Source organism: Gobius niger (assembly GCF_951799975.1).
Source record: "Gobius niger genome assembly, chromosome: 7".
Taxonomy (NCBI): Eukaryota; Metazoa; Chordata; class Actinopteri; order Gobiiformes; family Gobiidae; genus Gobius; species Gobius niger.
The window spans coordinates 16,550,920-16,572,125 of record NC_136858.1 but is presented as its reverse complement, the minus strand read 5'-3'; the positions used below and the strand labels follow the sequence as shown (position 1 = coordinate 16,572,125).

Here is a 21,206-nt window from a genome sequence, read left to right as displayed (position 1 = left end):
TGTTTTTTTGTCCATTATTTTCTATTCAGATTGATTTGCGTTTTGTGCAAATATAGCCAATAGGCTGTATTTGGTTAATTGTAAAGTTTAGAGACTAAATACACATCTGGCTCAGTTCTGGACTGGTTCCTCTCTGGAGACTCTAAAACAGCAATTTAGTGGAACCGAACTGCATTAAAACTAACACATTGTTTAGCCTATTAAATCCCATTGGAAACAACAATGTCCCAAATGACCAAACACAACCCCAAATACTTCTTCTATGTCAGCTCTAACAAAACTGTGAGTCACGTTTTGTAAAAACTTCACACAAATTCCAAATTTGACATAAAGAAAGAGGACTCCCTGAGGACTTCAGGGATGTATCATGTGCTGTGACGTTGGACAAGAGCATCACACACAAAAGTCACAAATGAAAATAACAAAAATTCCCCCCAAATGACCTGAATTGACCCTACATGGATAGGTTGTAATTTAAACATTGTGAGAAAAGTGTTGAAATGTATGATTTTTTTTTTACACTAATTCAATTGTCTCTTCTAAACAAATAATAAACAGGGAAATAAAAACAAAACAGACATGGGGTGTTATTGTGAGGTCATATCCCTGCGGTCGTAAATCTGCAGCTGCTCCAGTCTGCAGATCTACATATTATCCACCACCGCTTCTCCATAGCACCGCTCCGCTCAGGCACTCACCGAGGCGCGCAAAAAAAAAAAAAAAAAACCACACACACATACATCCTCTGAGGATTCACCGAGAAACGTGAACCGTACGGGGGCAACGCGAAAGCTTGACGCACTCCGGACGCACCGTTTTGACAACTTGTCCTGATTTTCTTTTCCTTTTTTTCCCCCCGCTACCCTCCATCTGAACACGAACGCTACCAGTGCGAGTCTCCACGGCATCTTGGGTTCGATGCTAGGCGAGGTCAACGCTGTAGTAGGCTACGGTAAGATGCCGCACGCGTAATCTTGTCTTTTACTTCCATTTTAGGCATGCACCTCGCCGAATTCACTGTGTTTTGCCCTATTCTGCTACCATGGTTAGGTTTAGCCTGTTATTCCTCTGCACGGTCAACAACATGCACTCGCGTAAATATGGGTTAGTAGAGCACATCCTCACGGTTTTCGACCACCAATAAAGAGTGTGCCCTATTTTTCCATCCGATTTACCATTAATGGCTGTGACAACCGCGATGGCATACAGCGCGTCAGCGACAAAAGCACTTTGTGGATTGAAATTCCAAGCATGTTCAGCGTGGGTGATATAAATAAAAGAAAGAAAGACAGAAACGTTTGGCGCATCCAGGGAGGCGAGGTGAGGTACAGGCCCGCCGCTGTAGTAAACTGCATTAGATCACGTGTGGTGAGTAGCGTTGCAGGCTGGCATCCAAATATTGATCCCCACGTGCCTACATGAAACGAGTTAGACCGAATAGGCAATATCTACAGACACATTTTGTTCTGTCTTATTCGAGAACCCAATGTATTACAAAATGTCCTTGCCACTGTTAATTTTAGAGTCGTCAGTGCCTCAATTATGCACTGGTCTAATTACAGGGCCACACAACCCACATTTACTTGCATTGGGAATACATTTAAAGAGGTTATAGAGAAGTTATAAAGCACATTGTATCCAGTTGATTCCCTAAGCTGTGCTGTTTTATTCCGATTGCGTTGAATAGGGAATTGGGAGTCCTTGGTTTTGTGCCGAACTACCACTGATGTTCACAGGAAAGTCAATGTGATCTTTACAGGGTTGGACAGTTGACTAATAGCTGTTGCTCAAGGTGTGACAAATGCATAGGCTGTGCCAAAAAAAAGTCAATGGGCTACAGTATATGTGGTGGACTGCCTTTGCGAGACAGTGGCAAATGATCACTTCCTCTTACAGTTATGGTCAGGTGCAGTGGATTCGACTCCCACCTGGACGGGGCCTTTCTGTGTGGAGTTTGCATGTTCTCCCCATTTCCTCCAGGTACTCCGGTTTCCCCTACAACTTAAAACATGTACAATAGGCCAGGATGAATGAGAGTGTGTTTGAGAGGACAATGGATGCAAATTAGCACATGCTACAATTTGGTGTGATTCGGCTAGATGCAAGTTTGCCATTTTATACTCACTACTGCCACCTCAGGTTTTACGCGTAACTGTTGTTTCTATATTAAACTCGTGCATGACGGCAAATCGGAAAAAACTTTTTCAGTGACAGTGCAGGATTTTAGCGGCAGTTGTGGTGAATAGGTCTGGGCTCATTCTACACATTAGGACATTGCTGGAACATGTTGGGGGAGGAAAATACTTAGTTTGAAATTTTTTAAAGGAACAGGCCACCGTTTTTCCATACTGAGATATGTTCTTACCTGAGCTTAGACGAGTTGATACGTACCTGTCTGGTCTTTGTGCGTACCCGTGGAAGAGCGTGGTCTCTTCTAACTTCACCCTGTTTGGAGCTATAGGAATATACTGGGAGAGGCCAAATGCTAACAACATCTCTGGTCGTTTTGCGTGACTGAGGGCACACAGTTCTTCCATACTGAGATATGTTCTTACCTGAGCTTAGACGAGTTGATACGTACCTGTCTGGTCTTTGTGCGTACCCGTGGAGGAGCGTGGTTTCTTCCAACTTCACCCCCATTTGGAGCTATAGGAATATGCTGGGAGAGGCTGAATGCTAGCAACATCTTTGGACAGTTTGCGTGACAGAGGGCACGTGCAAAGACAGGTACACATCAACTTATCTAAGCTCAGGTGGGAACATATCTCAGTATGTAAAAATGGTGGTCTGTTCCTTTAAACGCTATATAGTCCCTTTAACATGCACCATCCCTACCAAATATCCCAATAAATATATAAAGGTACAAAAGTGCAAAGTCTCATTTTAACTTTATCTTTTTACAGTATAAGTACAGCATCTCTGAGCAGTTTGCCATTGTCATTAACATTTAGGTAGGAAGAGCAATAGCTTCTCGAAATACATGGACATGTGGCTGATAATTTGAATCTCCCTCTTCAAACAGTGATCCCATGTGTTGCTGCTATACCACACAAGCTTTTGTTTGAAGAAGAATATTGACTTTCCACTTAAAGCGCCTTATAGCCGCTGTACGCAAAATGCTGTCACAGTCCCAGCCCTACCCTATCCCAAATCAATAACAGTTATTTGCCTGTGTAACCAGTAGACCATTTCCCATGTTAAGACCCTTTCTAATGATTGGCCAAAGCCCTCTTTCTTTACAGGGTAACAAACCTTAAAGGAATAGGCCACCGTTTTTACATACTGAGATATGTTCTTACCTTAGCTTTGACGAGTTCTATAGGACCTGTCTGGTCTTCCCCCGTGCCTCTTCCACGTTTTCCCTATTTAAATATGGTTACGTGAAGTGTTACACTACAAAGTATAATTACACAAAATTAAACAATGTGGATTTTCTAAGCGGATAAAATGGGGAACTATATTGTAAGGCGTAATAATACCAGGAGTAGTTCGAAATCCACGCAGTAATCTTCACTTTACTGTGCGGATGCCAAATTACTCCTGGTATTATTACGCCTTACAATATAGTCCCCCATTTAATCCGCTTAGAAAATCCACATTGTTTAATTTTGTGTAATTATACTTTGTAGTGTAACACTTCACGTAACCATATTTAAATAGGGAAAACGTGGAAGCTTGGTAGCTTCTATCTTGACCAGTTTTGGAGCTATAGTGGAGAGAGGGAGAGGCTAAATGCTAATGCCGTCTGCGCTGTGTTTACGTGATTGAAGGCACGGGTGAAGACCAGACAGGTCCTATAGAACTCGTCAAAGCTAAGGTAAGAACATATCTCAGTATGTAAAAACGGTGGCCTATTCCTTTAAGGAACATGCTGTGTATAAACAACTTTATATTCAAGGAGACTTTATACAAAATAAAACATTAAGTTTCACACTGTGTCTCAGATCCTAGCAGGTGTAACATTGCACTGTCCTTGTCACGCTTTGCTGGAGAATTTGCATTTCTATCAAAAATTACCATATGTCCCTTCCATTGCAGCTGCTAAAGCAAGTCATTGTTGTGATAGACTTCGGAGAAAAGATCATTCAGGTCATTCTATCATGATTTACAGTACTCTGGCATAAAATGAAGTGATACTTGCACATGTTACTGCGTCTTGCTGTGCTTCACTTGGGGGAGTTGCAAAGGCGTAATAGCTATGACTCAGGTTTGACCCTTGATTCACCGATGGCGCGTTTGAGTCATTTCATTGTTTACCTTTCTATTGTTCAGAGTGCAGCCTTAGAATTAAATCTCTTCCATTATAATTTTTCTCCAATCCCTCTGATTAGTATACACTGCCTAACCATAAAAAAGTTGCCACAAAAAAGGTCACACGCTAAAATATTTAGTTGCACCGCCTTCAGCTTTGATTACAGCACATTCGCTGTGGCTTTGTTTCAATAACATGCAATGTCAAAAATCCAGTGTTGCATAGATTTTTCCTCAAGAATTTGTATTGATGATGGGAGAGTGTGACCTACGCGCAACGCCTTCTCCAGCACATCCCAAACATTCTCAAAAGTAGTTAAGATCTGGACTCTGTGGCGGCATATCCATGTGTGAAAATAATGTTTCTTGCTCCCTCTTTCACAATGGTGGACCAATGAATAATGATAATGACATTTTGGAATATTAACGTGCCATCAGGGAAGAGGAAATCCATTGATGGGATAATTCAGGATGTTCAGGTCGTCAGCTGATCACATTCTTTAGCCACATAGTGTTGCTGAACTTAGACCTGACCGACTGCAGCAACATCAGATCATAAAACTTAGTTAAATCCAGGACAGTAGTGACTTTTTTTGGTCAGGCAGTGTGCTGTATATTCTTATTGCATAGTAGTGCATCATGGCATTTTGTACATTTTTCATTGCATCAAGAAGAGGCAAAATCTGTGTCAGCCAATTTGAAAACTTAATTACAACCAGAAACATTAGTCTAGTGGCATGAATGAATGAACCTTTGTCTAAATCATCTCTAATTATCTGTGTTGGCAGATTGTCCACTTTAAGGTTTTCAGAAAAATGCAAGACATACATGGAGTAGTATTTCACTACGTTCATGCAGTTTTGACTGAGTAATCCTGTTTAATTTAGCTGTTTCTTCTTATATGTTGTCAGCACTTCGTTCTGGACTTCCTGGATACAACTGCTTCATTGTTAAAACCTCAAACTTTCTTCCACTTTGATCACATGATATTGGTTCTGTGCTTGAAGTGTGTTTATCTCGCTGTGCTGTAGCTGTAAACCACGCTGAAACAGAGACAGAAAGTTTGTTTCCACCCACTTACCCATCTTTGAGTAATCCGTTATTCTTGCAGTTGCCAGTAGATACTCTTGTGCTTATATTTCCTTATTACTATTCAATTATTACAGTAGCAAAATTTCAAATTACAAAATGTCAAATTTCAATGCTAATTGCTGGGGCACACAATTATGTGTTTTAGTCTATTTTTAAACCCCCATATCCATTATATGTCCATTTCAAAAGATGACTTGGACAATCATGCTAGGGGGTTTGGAGAAAAAAGTTTACTTGTTTGCAAATTTTATAGTTACAGTATATATAATATAGTATATATCATTGGTATGAAAGTTATGAAAACAACTTTAGACAAACATATTGCAAAAAGCCATCCATCACATCATATTGCAAGGTTTTCCACAATTCGCACCCCAAACAACATTCTATGAGCATCCTCTGCACAGACCTAGATTTGCCTTATACAAAAAAAAACAAGTTAAAAAAAAAAACAGCTTCATCATCTCTGAGACGCCTGTGTGCCCCTAGGGTTCAAACCATTACTGTTGAGTTTATATGTCAGGCCAGCAGAGAGCACGTGTGTGGATAAAATTAGACTCTTTGAGAGCATGTTGGGAGACGATGCAGTGACTCCGAGAGAACTCATCCACATTAACGCTATTCTCTGCCAATTCTTTACAAGATAAAAGGAACTGGCTTTGACGATGTCTGTTTTGGTGTTAATAAATGACAAGCCATAGAGTGCCGGGTGATGACTGCACTCCCCATAAAACTTTAATAGCGTGCATGTTTCCCCTTTTAGTCAATGGGAGAAAGCCGCAGATCGGAAGTGCTTGTGCCGGCAGTAATCGCTGGCTGCTTGCACATCATTGGAACGGCATTGAAAGAAGAAGAGTAAGATAAAAAGGATGGTTTCATTAAAGATTCCCCGGAGAATTGAAGAAGGAGAAATAGATTGTGATCACTTAAAGATGTTGGTATATTTTTTACAATTTCATTTATTTTATTACCAACAATTAGCAGTATGTAAGTAAGCAATTATTTTAATAAATACATAAAGAATCATTATACAGCCGAAACATGGCTTTGTGCTTATTCCAAAAATGTATGAGTCAACTAGGTTTGATGTGGAGATTCTCGATTTGTGTTAGCGGGCCAGGTCACATGAGAGCCGCGATGATGTTTTTTTATAGTTGCCCAAGTTTCCTTTTTAAGTACGCCTAATATGTTAGCAGACGAATGAGCTGCTCTAGATGTGTCTTTATTTGCCCACTCAGAAAACGGCCCTGATAGTCGGAGTGATTTTGTAGGTCAAACAATGGGACTGTGACGCATGAGTGAGCTGAGCTTATCATTGAAACATGTGATGACTGACTGAAACGATCATGTCTGACTATGAATAGGGTTTATATCAGGCAGTACAATTGCCCATGGAGAATAATAAACAATACTTTTTCTTTTTTTTTAAATAGTAATGTCTTCATATCATGACTCAGCTTTTTCATTTGTCCCAGTGGGGTTATATTGTACGGTTTCCTCTCTTAAAAATCCATTATATAATTAGAGCTATTGATGGAATGGTGCCAAAGTGGCTTCCTCAAGACTTGAGCCAGGGTTTTGTATTCACCTGTCTGTAGAGTAGAGTAGAGTAGAGTAGAGTAGAGTAGAGTAGAGTAGAATGGAATGTATCCTACACAACTCCCAGCCACAAACCCTTAAGTCCGGGGTGTCCAAACTACGCCCCCTTTTAATTCAACTCAGTCGTGGCTGTAAATACTGTTTAAATGGTGCTAGCCCGCAGTTAGCTTTGCCCGTTAGCCTGTTAGCTTTTTCTTTGTGACTCCATTAGTGTGTAGTGGGGTCTCCGACCCGGTGCAGAAAAGCTGCAAGTGTGGTTTTCTGGCCAGAGACACCGGGGGGAGATGAAAGACCCCCCAATCATCCCATTAACTCTTGCATTACCCGCAGAGGGACTACGAAAAGGATTTATTAAGGAAAACAAGTTACTTAGTACTGCTTTTATTGAATATATATAAAATAAATGAAAATCCATTAATAGAAAGCTGTACTTTAAGCATATTCAATTAAAAAGCATAGTTAGCAATTAAATGAATTTGCTAACTTTAACACAATAGAGGTGAAGTTATATATCTGACCTCTACTGAGTGCGGCCCAGTTGTTTGTATACTTTTCTGTTTGTAGAACTCAGTGAAAAAAGTTTGGACACCCCTGCCTTAAATGAATCAGCAAATGAATACATCGGCATCCTTTGTCTACACTCGAATATTGTATATCAAAAGTACTAGGCAGTTTTCAGGTTAGACAAAACATCACCTTTAAACCTCTTACTTTTCTCAAGGGGGATTTTGCTTTGCTTCTCAGAATGTCTACTATGTATGCTGATCAAATTTGAATGACATTTGTGCATGGCGCGTCAGCTAAATTGGCATTTCCCATTATTTAATTTCGCTTGTCTTATGCAGTTACTAGTCATGCAACGATATGACAATAACACCTTGCCAGCATATGCACAAAATCAAATACGCCTACGTTTCTATACAGTGTGCCAGAAGACAATTTAATAAAAGTTTGATCCACTTACTTAAAATTATATTGCATGCTGTGACTTGTTATATGCGCACACATTGTTTATTTCTTTTGGGACAGCTGTATTTTAAGACTGCTAAATTACAAAATAACAAACCTGGCATTACCATAAAACTCGCTTTATTGAAACTTCCAACCGTCGAACATTTTCCTTGGCCTTTATGACTTTAGGAAACAGTGACTGCAAGTTTATGCCTCCTACCTTTAAAAAAGAAAAAGAAAATTATGATTAATTTCCGCGCTTTTGAAAGCTTAGTCCAGCTGGGTTTAACAAACTAATTCACCTAATTTCTTCTATTAGCTCCTGACAAGACTCCCCGGCCAAACAGTTAACAAAGCGCCTTTGTGAGCCGCACCTGTGGGCTGTGGGAGTGTAGGACGGAGCGAGTGGGCCCTCTCTGAAAAGTCGATACTGGGATAACATAACAGGCTGCTCTTTGTGTCATTTGTGAAGATTACAAGTTAATCCAAGCGTTGGGTTTTGGGGGCTGTTTGTGCAAGAGGGGCACATTAAACATTATTAGGTCAGGTGTTGATGCTGATTTAAAGTGACATTTATGAAGATGAGGTGCGAGCGTGGAAAGGCAGCCCATGTGTTAAACTAACACTGTTTAGAAAGATTAGTGTCGTTGGTAGTCTCTAAATAACTTTGTTGAGTCATTCCACAGCAGAGGCACGGATTGAAAATTACACATAAACAGTTTATGAATGTGCAGACTCACTAATTTGCTGCACGGCCTCGTGTTACTTAACACGACGCAGTTGCAATGCACGAATACGCAGTTGGTTCAACACAGTATGTAATAAATAATATGTATAATGGGAATTTTGTGTTTTGTTAACCTCTTCCCTGTCCCTTTAAGTGTAAAGTCCAAGTATTGCAGGTCAACAATGTAAAAAACGATTTGTTTTCCTGGCGAAATTAAGTATAAATCGATAAAAATTCAAAAGGACAGAGATGTTTATGAGTTAATGGTAGTCAGCTCAAAACTCCAGACAACAATGTGCTTTTATGATGCTCTCCGGGAAAGACACAATTAGAGAACTAGAGATAGCTTTTTATGGTGCTATATTTGTCATTATACAACAACTGCACAACAAAATGTGTCCTCTGCATTTGACCCATCCTTCAACGCCACTACTGCTCCTAACCACAGTGCCGCGCCCGGGAGATCCATCTCCAGATGTGGAGCCAGGCTGATGGTCAGAATTCCTGGCTGTAGGATTCCCCTATTGTATATGTTTTTAGCGGTAGGGGAAACTAGAGTACCCTGAGGAAACCTATACAGAAAGGCCCCGTCCAGCTGGGAATCGAACCCGTGACGTCCTAGCTTATGAAGCACGAGCGCTAACCACTGCACTACCATGCCGCAATGTTACCATTTTACAATGTTGTTCTCTCACCCAAAACATGCCTGGACTTTTATTTCCACCCACTTACGCATGTTTGAGTAATCTTTTAATCTTCTCCAGCGGCTGTTTTCAGCATTGCAGCAGCAGCTCCCAAAAAACTCCTCCTCCTGAGGTCCTACGTATCCAGGAAATGCTTCCATCCTCGCCTCTCGATTCCTAAGCTTAATCCTTTCATCGAGAAGTGAAAACACTCGCCATAGCTTCACCTCAGCCGCACAGACTTTTTTATTTTATTTTTAACTCTTTATTGAAACAGATGCACAACCAAGGGGAGCAAGAAGAGGGGGGTGGGAGGGGCTTATGGAGAGAGTGAAGCTTCTGGACATTTAATTTCAGCTGTTCTAGGTCAATATTGCATTTTATAACCAACAGAGTGTAAGATGCTGATAAAGATGTGTTTAAAACATGATACCGACTTTTAAAAATAACACCTATGTATATAACTGTTCTAAAATATGAATTTGTTTGTTTTAAGCTCTCCTAAGTTTAAGTTCTCCTGGAGTTCATAGCTGAGAAATGATTTATTAACCCATTCTGACCAGAGAATGATCACATGAACGAACGTGAAGGCACTTCTCCGATGTTGGATGAAATGTACTCAACATCCCAGTCCAGCTGACAATTTGGAAAAACTTCACAAGATTTGTTTGGATGCTTTGTCTGACTAAATCAATTAACACAAAAGCAGTCACATCTGCAGTGGCTCACCCAGGTTTACAGAGGAAACTGTACACGAGCAGACAATCTCAGCGCACAACAGCTGTTGTATAGGAGTGTATTATAGACTGCAGCTGAAAATGAGATGCAAAGTCATTCTCTAAGACTGTGATGCAGTCGCCCACTCACTCAATCCACTTATCCGTGATTGAGCATTCAAGCAGAGAAAGCAGAGTCTAATGCCGGATTAAGTTGTTTAGGGCTGCACTGTGGAAAGACTATTTTAACTCTGATTTCTGCAATAACAATATGACTCACAATGTTCTGAAAGATAAAGTGAAGGACTTACCAGGACTTCCACAAAACTATAGCCACATCAATACTAGCGACTTAAGCTCAAACTAAGACAGAACATTTGTGGTCGATCCGTTGTTGTACATTTGAGTTGCCCTGTGTGAGAAATGTGCAGTATAAATAAACTTGCCTTGCCTTTGTTACAGCTTTAGCGTCTGTCATGTTACTCTGCAGCATTTTTTTCTACATGTTTTTCATTTTTTTCCCCCTAATTTACACAGTATTTTTTCAAGATTTTATATATCTTTTTAATTTAATTTAATTTAAAAACAAATTCAATACCAGTAGTAGCTAAACCTTTTTTTCAATACCAGACTGGTATCGTTAAACCATATCTATAAAATTATGACTGGTATTATTCGCTTTTGGCTGTCTAGATTGTTATATTTTATGACTTTCTTTATATTATACAATTATGTTCATTTCCCCCAGATTATACAACAGTAATACCAATTACTTGTGCTTCACATGCTTCTCAAAGTGCTACACTTTCGTCATTTTTCATTCACGGGTTACTTATACTTTTGTTTGGAACAATGCTTGATAAAGAACAGACATCCAACAAGAACGTAAAAATCATGTCATGTTGTATATACAATTTACAGAAAAAAAAAAGATGATTAAAACCCAACAAATTCCAGATTACATTCATCAAATTACACTTGTCTGAATCAAACTTAGCATATAGGGTCGTATGATCTCTGGCTTAGGTAAGGTCTGCATGTTGTCCTGGTTTTCTTAGCTACACAAATACAGCGTTTAGAGATTTGAATTGACCTAGTACGCATTGACTGTCACTGAAAGCGTGCTGAGCTTTATTTCTCTGCTCTGCTTTCCCCTCAGGTCTGAACAGCACCACACGGCGTTGTGATCCACAGCTCGTGAACTCACCCCTGCATGAGCCTGCGCTGTGACCTGAATGAGGATGTCTTACCGCGGCTAGAATCCCCCGGCCTGCCACCCTCCCTCCTCACTACCACCACTACCACCTCCGCCGCCCGGGACAGCCGCTAGGATTACCCGGCTGCTATGGACTGACAGGTCAAACGATACCACGGCGCGCCCGCTCTGCTTGGAAGTGTAAGTCCCCCGACCACAATGTGGGTCAATTGTGTTCACCAATCGATGCGCGCAAATCAATTGAAATTTCATCCATTAATGGCCGGTAATTTAATATCGGCGGTGTTTACCTCCGAACTGGATTTCTAAACATTTCACTGCACTTGGGCATTTGACCTTAAATAAGCAAAATACAAGATAATGCGATACGATAATCTATAGGGTAGATTTATAATGCGGCGGAGCTTAATCCTTTTACAGGCTTTGTCTGCTAGAGACTTGAGATGCTGCGTATTCTTACAGCGTCTAGCTCTTGCACAGAGTTTTTGCTACCACCTTTCTTTCATTTTCTTCTGTTATAGCGCAGATTGAGCAATGTACATACAAATCTGTTCAATAGCACCACCTTTCTACACAATTAGAATGACCTTATTAACTTCAATAATGAATAAGTGTTATAATATCTGCAAATCCTCTTTGTTATGATGTTGTCCATCCTTCATCAAGAACATACCTGGTGCAGTACTTTGCTTCATTCATATTTGAGTAATCCTGTTCACTTCGATCGTTTCTTGTACTGCAGAAGCGCTACAATTTGTATTTATAGAGAACTCTAAACTGTCTGCCTCATTTTGAAAGCCCATAATCCATTGTCATAGCTGCGCTGCGCTTAAACTGCTTTTTCACGGTGCCATAGGTTTGTTTGCGTGCTGCGAAGGAGAAAAAAGAAAAAGATTTGTATGGTTCTTAGCATGTTTAATTGCCAGCAGAGGGCACTCCAACCACTCTAAGAGACACAGAAATGATATCAAGCATTTAAACACTTCTGAGGTATCCAAAACCAGTTTTGTTAGCCACAGTTATGGACAATATGTACATTTGAATGCTACAACCACAAAAGTTCTCATTCTGATCTTATGATACATGTTCATGCAACACTAGGTCACAAGGCAGGCAACTGTTTTACTACTTAATTTAATGCGTTCTACTCCTCTCTTCACACTTGGGCATTTATTTATGTCACCAAATGGCATCTGGCATCTAACCGACGTGTCTATCTTCCCGGACAACATGTTGTAAGCCCCTGCAATCTTAATTTATAGCTGTGATTTATCAGACAGGGGAGCGTAATCCTGTTACTAGCCCTGTGTACCGAGGATGTGGTCTATTATGGCTGTTATCTCTCCAGCAGAATCTCCCCGTTCATCTCTCCCTCTCCCTCTGCCTCTCTGTCTCTCTTAACTGACAAGTGCTGGTGCTTCCGTCCCATCTTTCTCTTTGACACTCGGCAACAAAAGCACTGTCTTTCTTGCTATTCTGTTTTTGCTCTACGCTTTGTTCCCTGTCTTCTTGGAGAGCAGACAGAGATCTTTTTATCTTCTTAGTGAACACATGTCGTCTGTTCTGTGTGCGCCAGAGTGGAGCTGTTAAGAAACATTTTTTTTTTTTTTTTTAGGACAAATGGCAAAACGGAAAGTCTAGAATTGTAACATTGTCAGTACCGTCTACATTGTGCATCATTATTTACCCAAAATGTGTTTCAACTTTATTTATAATGGGTCTTTGCTTTCAATTTTTCAGGGAAACTAAAACATCAGAAACACAGAGGACCAATCGAAGCGTTATTCCTGTTTACAGAGCTCTTACATCAGCAAACCACATTCATTATTGTACTCTGTGCAATGTCACTGATGGACCTGTGCTGAATAATTTATGAAGCTCGCATTTTTTTTTTTTTTACCCAAGTGTTATCCTAATTACAGTCAGCAGTGGCTGCTCAGTAAAGCTTTCATTTTATACTATCTTCAACAAAACCCACTGCTAATTATCGTGCATAAAGAGGCTACTCATTAGATAGACATTATGAATTACAATATCATTATCATACCAGCCTTTTGCACTGGCAGGCCGTTATAAATCTAAATTTACTGGCTCGCAGCTGGAAGAGACAACGTCCGATAAAAGTTGATTAAACATCTGACACACTGACATTACAGTATAACTTTGTTTGCAATGAAAACAGAAGTAATGTCTTTCGTAAATAGAATGGAGAGCAGTGTTGACATTTGCCAATCTGAATGGTTAAGTCTCTCGAGGATTTTGAAGTCTATGAAACATAAATATGAAAATATCCGGTAAATAACAGGCCAGCTTCGGCTCATCTCCTTGGTAACAACGGATTGTGCAAACTTTAATGATTCCTGGAAGTCAAACCTACCTCTGCTTAACTGGCTGTGACTGAAGTTGTATCCCACAGAGCTGCTCTGTGTACACTTTGTAATATTGCAGGAGATTGCATGTAGTTACGCCATTTTGGTTGAGGTGGTGTCGTGTCTTATCCGACTAAAGTGTTCTACTGTACAAAGTCGGTACAAAACTACTATAGCTACGACTGTGACTTGCATTTTAATGATTCGCTTACATTGTTGTAGCGCGAGAAGAGCTCTGCAGCCTTTTTTGTCATAATGAATGCACTTCTTTCAGTTTCGATAACCATCTGTTTCCGCGCTGAGGTAAGGCGTGGATTTATGCTCGGATGTTTACTGCGACCTTTGCATCCTGGAAATGTCAACATAGATCAGCCATTAGAAGGGTAATGTCTTTTTTATTGTTAAAACAAAACTTAACGACAACACACATTCATCAGCAGTAATGAAGATATATTCACAGTTTTCGATATGGCTAATAGTATCCATTAATCATTGACCTATTGCATCTGGTACATAAGGGCACATGGCAGAGTCAATATGTTACAAGGTACTTATAACTTTATCATTTTTCCCCACGAATGATAGTGTGGCCGTAATAGGTGTCACTCCGCAACTTAAATGCTAATTAATATTGAAAAATGTGCACATTAGTGTACATAGTACCATCACCAGAAGGTTAGGAGCTATTCTGGTTGCTATACAACGGGATCATGCCTGAGAGGAGTAATGTGCGTCTGATCTCCCAACTCTAGTGAAGCAGCATAATTGAATTCACTAAGCGCCTGTATGTCAGGTGGAGGCAGGTGCTAGAGGGAGCTGTACTGGCCATGTTGTTTAATGGTTAGAATGAGGAGGACAGACATGGGATGGTGCAATGAGGAGGAGGTGAGAGGGACGTTATAACACCTTTTAAAAAGGGGACATTTCAACACTTAATATTATATAATGAACAGGCGTTTGGATTGGGAAACATTTACTGTTTGTCAGAAATGTGTATTTATCAATATTACAAAACAACAGCAATACATTCGTTCTCAATCTATTTGCATTACATTTATTACTCCAAAGAAATTGAATGATCAGGGTGGTTAGAGTCAAGAGACCATTGTGAAGCCAGTGTTGACGGTTTCCTACTGTGGGGTTTATATAATTGTGCAGATTAAGCGTCACAGTAGGAAGGTTGTGGGTTTGGCTCCTGGACCGGTTGGGGTGTTTCTGCGTATGAACTATCTGTTATCCCTGTGTCCGCAAAGGTTTCATCCAGGTGCAACGGTTTCCCCTACCGTTAAACATGTACAGTAGGGGGTCCTGGGGTCAGGACTCTCCTGAAAAATAGAGTGAATCTCAGTGTTGTAAAATTTAATTCATTTAAAAGCTCATAGTGTTATTTTTCAAAATACTTTATACATATTTGAAATTTGGCTGGAAGGTGTCCTAATTCTAACTCCTTACCCCCCACCAAAACGAGCACATTTCCTCCAGTTTAGTTTCGGCTTTATGAAGGATGAAAATACAACCAAAAAAGTGCCCGGAAATACAACAAAAAATGACAAAAACACGACAACAAAACTACGAAAACCAGACAAGAAAGAGACCCATAGGCTGTAACCTTTTAGATTTGGGTAAAGCTGCACTGGAGAAAATGTGCTTGGTTAATGCGGGAGGGTAAGTAAGAAGTTAACAAGACACGAGCCTCAACCTGCACTTAAAAACGAAGCCTGTGTCTTTACTGACCCCAGGTGACAAAAATGAACATTTCTAGCCGTTCATTCACATGCTCAAACAAACCTTTATGATTTTCTATGACTGTTTTCTAAAAGCCAATCAAAGCTGTATGCTGCCCACATGCAGCTGAACGAGGCATCCTCCCTAGAATATGAAGTAAGTTCTCCCTCCCTCACTACATAAAGCGCAGTGTTCTTCCCCGTCTTCCAAACGACATCTTTCTTCCTCATCTATCCTCAGCTCCGCCTCAGTTTGGCTCGGGGATGACAGATCCGCACGGCCTGTTCGCTGACCCACACCAGCAGTATGTCTCTACGCGAGGAGCCGTGTCAGTGAACGCCACACGCCCGGTGGGGAGGTGCGCGTATGTGCCGAGGGTGGTGGTGGGGGGGGGAGACAGGTGCTGACTGTCATCTTGTTAACACTGGGGAGGGGGGATTTGGCTCCTCCAGCGCCGCGCGGCACATATGCGGCTCATAGCCCTTGGCGCGTCGGCTGCTGGCATAGATACATGTGATGTGCGGGGAGAGCCTCGAGTATTAGTATGAGTGATTCTGTGGCTTTAAATGATGCATGGGCCACTTTTCGTACAACATCTGTGGAGGTAAACATACAACGAGCGGGAGTTTGAAGACAGCAATACATCATCACAAGTGGCTCGGCTGTACAGTGCAGAAATAGTCCGCTTTTATTACATCTGGAGTGTGTGGCCAGATGTTGGTCTATTAAAATCCAGACTTTTCGAACTAATTGATAATCGCTTTTGACATAAACATCATTTTAAGTAGGTTGTTAAAGCTTTATTGCGCTTTATAGCTACTCACAGCCATCGGGTTTGTGTTTAAGTTAATCTCTACTGGATCCAACTGACTGTCCAGAGGGGCTAGAAATTTTAGCAGTTTTTTTTTTCTTATATACTGTTAAGGAATAATTCAAAAGATAGATGGATAGAAGAGCTTTTTGAGAAGAGAAGAGAGAGAGAGAAAGAGAAAGCGAGAGGGGGGGGGATGGACAGAGCACTAGCGGCGTCACAAAGGCACAATTACGTAAGTTTTAATGAAGTTCAGGTTTTGACCCGTTCACTGAGCAGCTAAGCCAAAACTAATGATAGAATTATTTTGGCTCATTATGTTTTAAAAAAACATTGTTATGTTGTCTTCCAGTTGACGCTCTTCTTTTGACAACCTGGCTGAACATAGCCAAACAATCTCCATCAGACCAGGACAACTATATTTAGGCTCCTTGCTTTTGTTGGCAATAAAGAATTAGAATGGAGTGGGGACAGGACAGAGGAGGAGGGGACTGACATGAGGCTAAACAGGAGAGACATGGATGTAGCTTGTGACTAAATAACACTACAACAGAATCTGCGTAAACAATGTTGAGCTGGGCGACACAAACAGCAAACTGTAAGCAGCAATGGCAATCACTGTAAAAAAGAGAAAAGGTCACTGTGCAGTTTGTAACAAAGATTTTTACCCATCCATATTATTATTGCTTTAGAAACCTGCCCTTAAACAATGCCTAATGTTAATGTTTTCAAAGTGGTAGTGAACTGACAGCCCTCAACTTAGTTATACGACTTTGTGCACAAGGCCTCATGTTTTATTGTACTTATTAACAGGGCCGTAACTATGAGGGGGAAACCCAGGCATTTGCTGAGAGGCTCCAGTTATAAGGGGGGCCAGAAAATGAATTGTGTTCTCTTTAAAAATCCATTTTAAAACACAAAAGGCATATTTATGACAATGGCTGAAGATATTATTCATGATCTAAAATGCACCAGAATGCAGAAAATTGAATTATACTTTCTTTTCAGGGGGGAGGTTTTCCCAACTCCCTGCTGAAGGGGAAGGTTCGCACTTTCGAAAAGCGTCTGACTCCCACGATCAGACCGTATAATCTCAATCAGACTATTATCTATGACATGATCTGCGATGTACTCATGCATAATTATATCTTTACCCATCACTCCCCACTCTTCCAAAAAAAAAAGGAAAAGAGAGAGAGAGAGAGAACTAATGAATGAACAAAAGCTATAAAACCCTAATTTACTACCACATTATAACTTCCGACGTCAATGTATTTTAGTGCGCATTGTTACAGCTTTAACACGCAGCGGCTCCCAGAAAAAAATAAAAAAAAAAGCATTGGGAGACGTATTCATTGCAAGCCCCCCTAGGGTTATATGCAGAGCCAACTCGGCAAACATCACAAATTAGGCCCCTAGATGACCCATTTCCATGAGAAATAAATTGACACAATAAATTATTCCATCCAATCTCGTGGCCCCCATAACGAGGAAGGGACAGAGAGAGGGGAGGATGAATTAGGACGCTGCGATCGGGCGCGTCTCATTTGTGCCATCAAAGTCACTTACGCACTTTGTTCTGTTTGGCCAATTTATTCCATGATTTCTTACCCTCTTATGTGCAGACAAGGAAAGGAAATAAGGAGATAGAGGCGAGCGAAAAGAAATTGGCTGCTGTGTTTCTTCCAGATGATATCATATAAGGATAATGTGCCAGGGTCAATTTAGGTCTGGTTTAAGTGGTGAGGATGGATTCTTCTCAAAGCCCCTTTTAACTAACTTATAACTTCCACCGTCTATAATGAAGAGACATGGAGTAGTGTTGGCGAAGTCTGTTAACAAGAAGAAGGAAAAATACTTTCTCTTAAGCAAATTAACTGCACCGCAAGTAAAAATCATTAGTTCATTATAGTAATCCATATTGGGTGGTACCCCAAGGTAAGGTATTGGAGAGAGTGGTACGACAGCAAACTTAGGAATCATTATCTGGTCTATACTCAGAAAGGCTCTGTACCTGATTTTCTTTGTTTCCAAAATGACAGAAGGAGAGATAGAGCGTTAAACTATTGTGTTCCAAACACCACTCCTAACACATTTTTAATGATTTTATAAGCAGGATTCACAACTTTCAGGAGTGGAGCTTTATGTAATGCTAACAACCAGCCTGCCAGTTTGAACATCATCATTATACTACTAGAAACACAGTCAGATATAGCAGAGGTCCCCAAACATTTCAGGCCAGGACCCCCAAAATCACTCAACAATCAACTCGGGACCCCCTTCTGTGAAATGAAATTAGAATTTATAATTATTTAATTTAATAAAATATTTAAAATCTGGTTTAATGACGTTAGATTGGATACTGTATTTTGATATTTGGCCTAATTTCACGAAAATATGCTGTTTCCAATCATTTCAATGTCAGAAATGTCCAAAAAATATTGTCTCAAAATCACCTTGTGACCCCCTACGAGGTCCCACGAGGTTGGGAACCACTTAGATACAGGACTAGGTATGGGACGATAGACAATTATAATATCGCTAATCACATTTTTGATCACTTTACCGGGAGTGGGTACGTCTCCATGGAGAAGTGACTAAAGTCAGCAGTACTTAAGATTTCAGCAGGTTATTTCCTTTAACTACTTACTTCATGTCTCACTCAATATGACATTTACAGCAGACAATGAAGAGGAATATTTAATAATTACCCAATCCCCATCATTTCTGCAGTTTCAGTGATTTTGTAAACCATAGGCAAATATCGTGATAATATCATTAATCGCAATTATTTTGACCAAGACCCCAAATTTCATTATCATCCCATCCCTATACAGGATCTTCAGAGACAACATTTTACCAATCAATAATGCACAAATGACAGATGGAAATTGCTAGCTTTATACATTAAAGTATTATTATTTTTAGTTTACTGTATCAGATTAGTCGAATACTAAAATGCGCCTTAGTTGCAGCTTTAGTGCAAATTACTTAATCTGACATTTGAAAAACAAATGTACTCTGGGGCTTAGGGGCATTATCATTTCAAGTTATAATTTAGACAAATCAATTAGTAACATTTTAAATCCATTAAATGTTCAGTCCATTAAATCAACAATGATAAGATAAGGAAAGGAAGTGAATAGTTGGTTTGTAAAATATATATATATATATATATGCAGGATTGTATTTTTGACAGTGAATTTGTAGCAAGAAGTTGTTAAAATGCAGATTTAGATGATATTGTAAGGTAGACTCCAGCATTGAATGTTGTGTATTTGATCCGTTCTTGTGTGTCACTCGGGGCATCTGTCAGGAGGAGCAGTGGGTGACCGCATCACAGTTGCCAGGGGACATTTCTCTTGATCCGTGGTTCAAAGTGTGGTTCATCCGTGCCTATGTATACCTCAATGGGGCCTAAATTATGTCTAAACTGGGTAAAAACTGACCTACACCATAAAAAGCCCCTTTCTGATTGTACATTGCTAAAGCATAACTGTTTTTCATAACTTTTTATTACAATGAATAAAATCTATAATTGTAGATGACCCTAAACGTGGAGTGAGGAAGCCTATGAATGGTTACTTCAGTTTAAGAATTGTACGTATATCTAGTAGTTCTTGGCTGGTGAGACTCAAGGACAAAATGCCTTACACAGTTCAGGGAATTGTACCTACAACCTTCATATTGCGAGACAAGAGTGCTCTCTAATTCATCCAAGACTGTGCCCCAGTGTTGGATAAAGAGGTGTGACTTTCATAAAACTTTAATTTCATCCTATAAATTCATGCTAATTTTATATCTGTCTTTATCTCTCCTTGACAACTGTACTGTACTTTTGAAAAAGACGGGGAAAAAGCAGGTCAGTAAGTTGGACTGTCTAACCGCTCTCCTCTGTAGTGTTCCATATCAAAGACAATAGTGCAAAATGAGACGACTTCTTACGCGTCGAGCTAAAACCCCAGTGTCAGACCTCAAATCCGCCGGGGATCGAGTTGCTGTCACCGCTGGGGGGGGGAAGCCGCTGTTACAGTTTTTGATTCGGTTTACATTCTGCGGCGCTTTCAAGTGGCTCTGACAGAACAAGACTGTGGGCACATTTCCCACAAGGAGGTTCAGTGTTGAGCGGAGAGACACAAAGACGAGCTCTCAAGCCCCTTCAAAGCACCACTCTGACTGCACACAGGCCGCAGTCTGCCTCACAAGTGCCTGCTATTTGATGTGGTTTGGCGCCTCCTTGTGGTTGATGTTTAGAAAGGCATAGACCACAATGCTGAGGTTTTTATTGTACTGTATCAAAGGTGCAGGTGGTGCTTGTTTTTTATCCAGAGAGAGATTTCAGTCAGTTATCGCAATTTTCCAGATAAGATTTTGATTTATGTTTCAAAAATGAAGATTCATTTCATAGTGCTTGAAAGAAGTCTGAAATATCAACCTATCAACGTCTGATATTTATCCCAACAATATCATGAATGCTGGAGATTTCTATTTGAATGCTCATAATAATTAGCATTTTAGTTGCAAGTGCATGTATTTAAGTGATATAGTGTAATTTATTAGTGTTATCTTCATGGGATGTGTCTAAAATGGGTGTGAGCAGAATCTTGATAAATTGAAAATCACAAATTGATTTCCAAAATTGTGCAACTATAAAAGTTATAATGAATCGATTTGTGGCAGGACAATATTGAACGTATCACGTGAGACATACATTTGATTTCTCTTTCTCTGTCTTCACAGTGACCATGGTGTTGTTTCTGGTTGCGGTCTCTACAGCCTTAAACCATTCGACTCATGAGAACCAAACTAGTGGTGAGTGCAGCTTTCAACACCAACAACAGATTTTTCATTTCCCCAAGTCCTGCTCAAAGTTCAGCCCTGTGGCCAAATCTGAAGTCATGCGTTATACGGTCTAATGATTCCAATCGACCCTTTGCTTCTTCCTCTTGGACGAGCAGATGACTAAGATTTCACATGTTGTGGTTTCCAGATAATGAGGCAAGATCCAAATGTGATACGCAAAGTTGAAACTAAACCTCCGAAAGTTGTACAGCAGGCGAACATAG

The 21,206-nt window shown here is 40.2% G+C and overlaps 1 protein-coding gene across 1 annotated transcript in view; it reads left to right on the top strand.

The window, feature by feature from the left end:
• Nucleotides 1–665: 665 nt before the first annotated feature.
• Nucleotides 666–21,206, top strand: part of LOC306965760 (receptor-type tyrosine-protein phosphatase epsilon-like) — a 36,058-nt gene continuing 15,517 nt past the window's right edge. Inside the window, exons 1-3 of the mRNA XM_079560304.1 lie at nucleotides 666–952; nucleotides 11,179–11,415; nucleotides 20,881–20,952. Coding sequence (XP_079416430.1) covers nucleotides 20,886–20,952 — 67 coding nt within the window. The 5' untranslated portion in view covers nucleotides 666–952; nucleotides 11,179–11,415; nucleotides 20,881–20,885. The remainder of the gene's footprint in view (nucleotides 953–11,178; nucleotides 11,416–20,880; nucleotides 20,953–21,206) is intronic.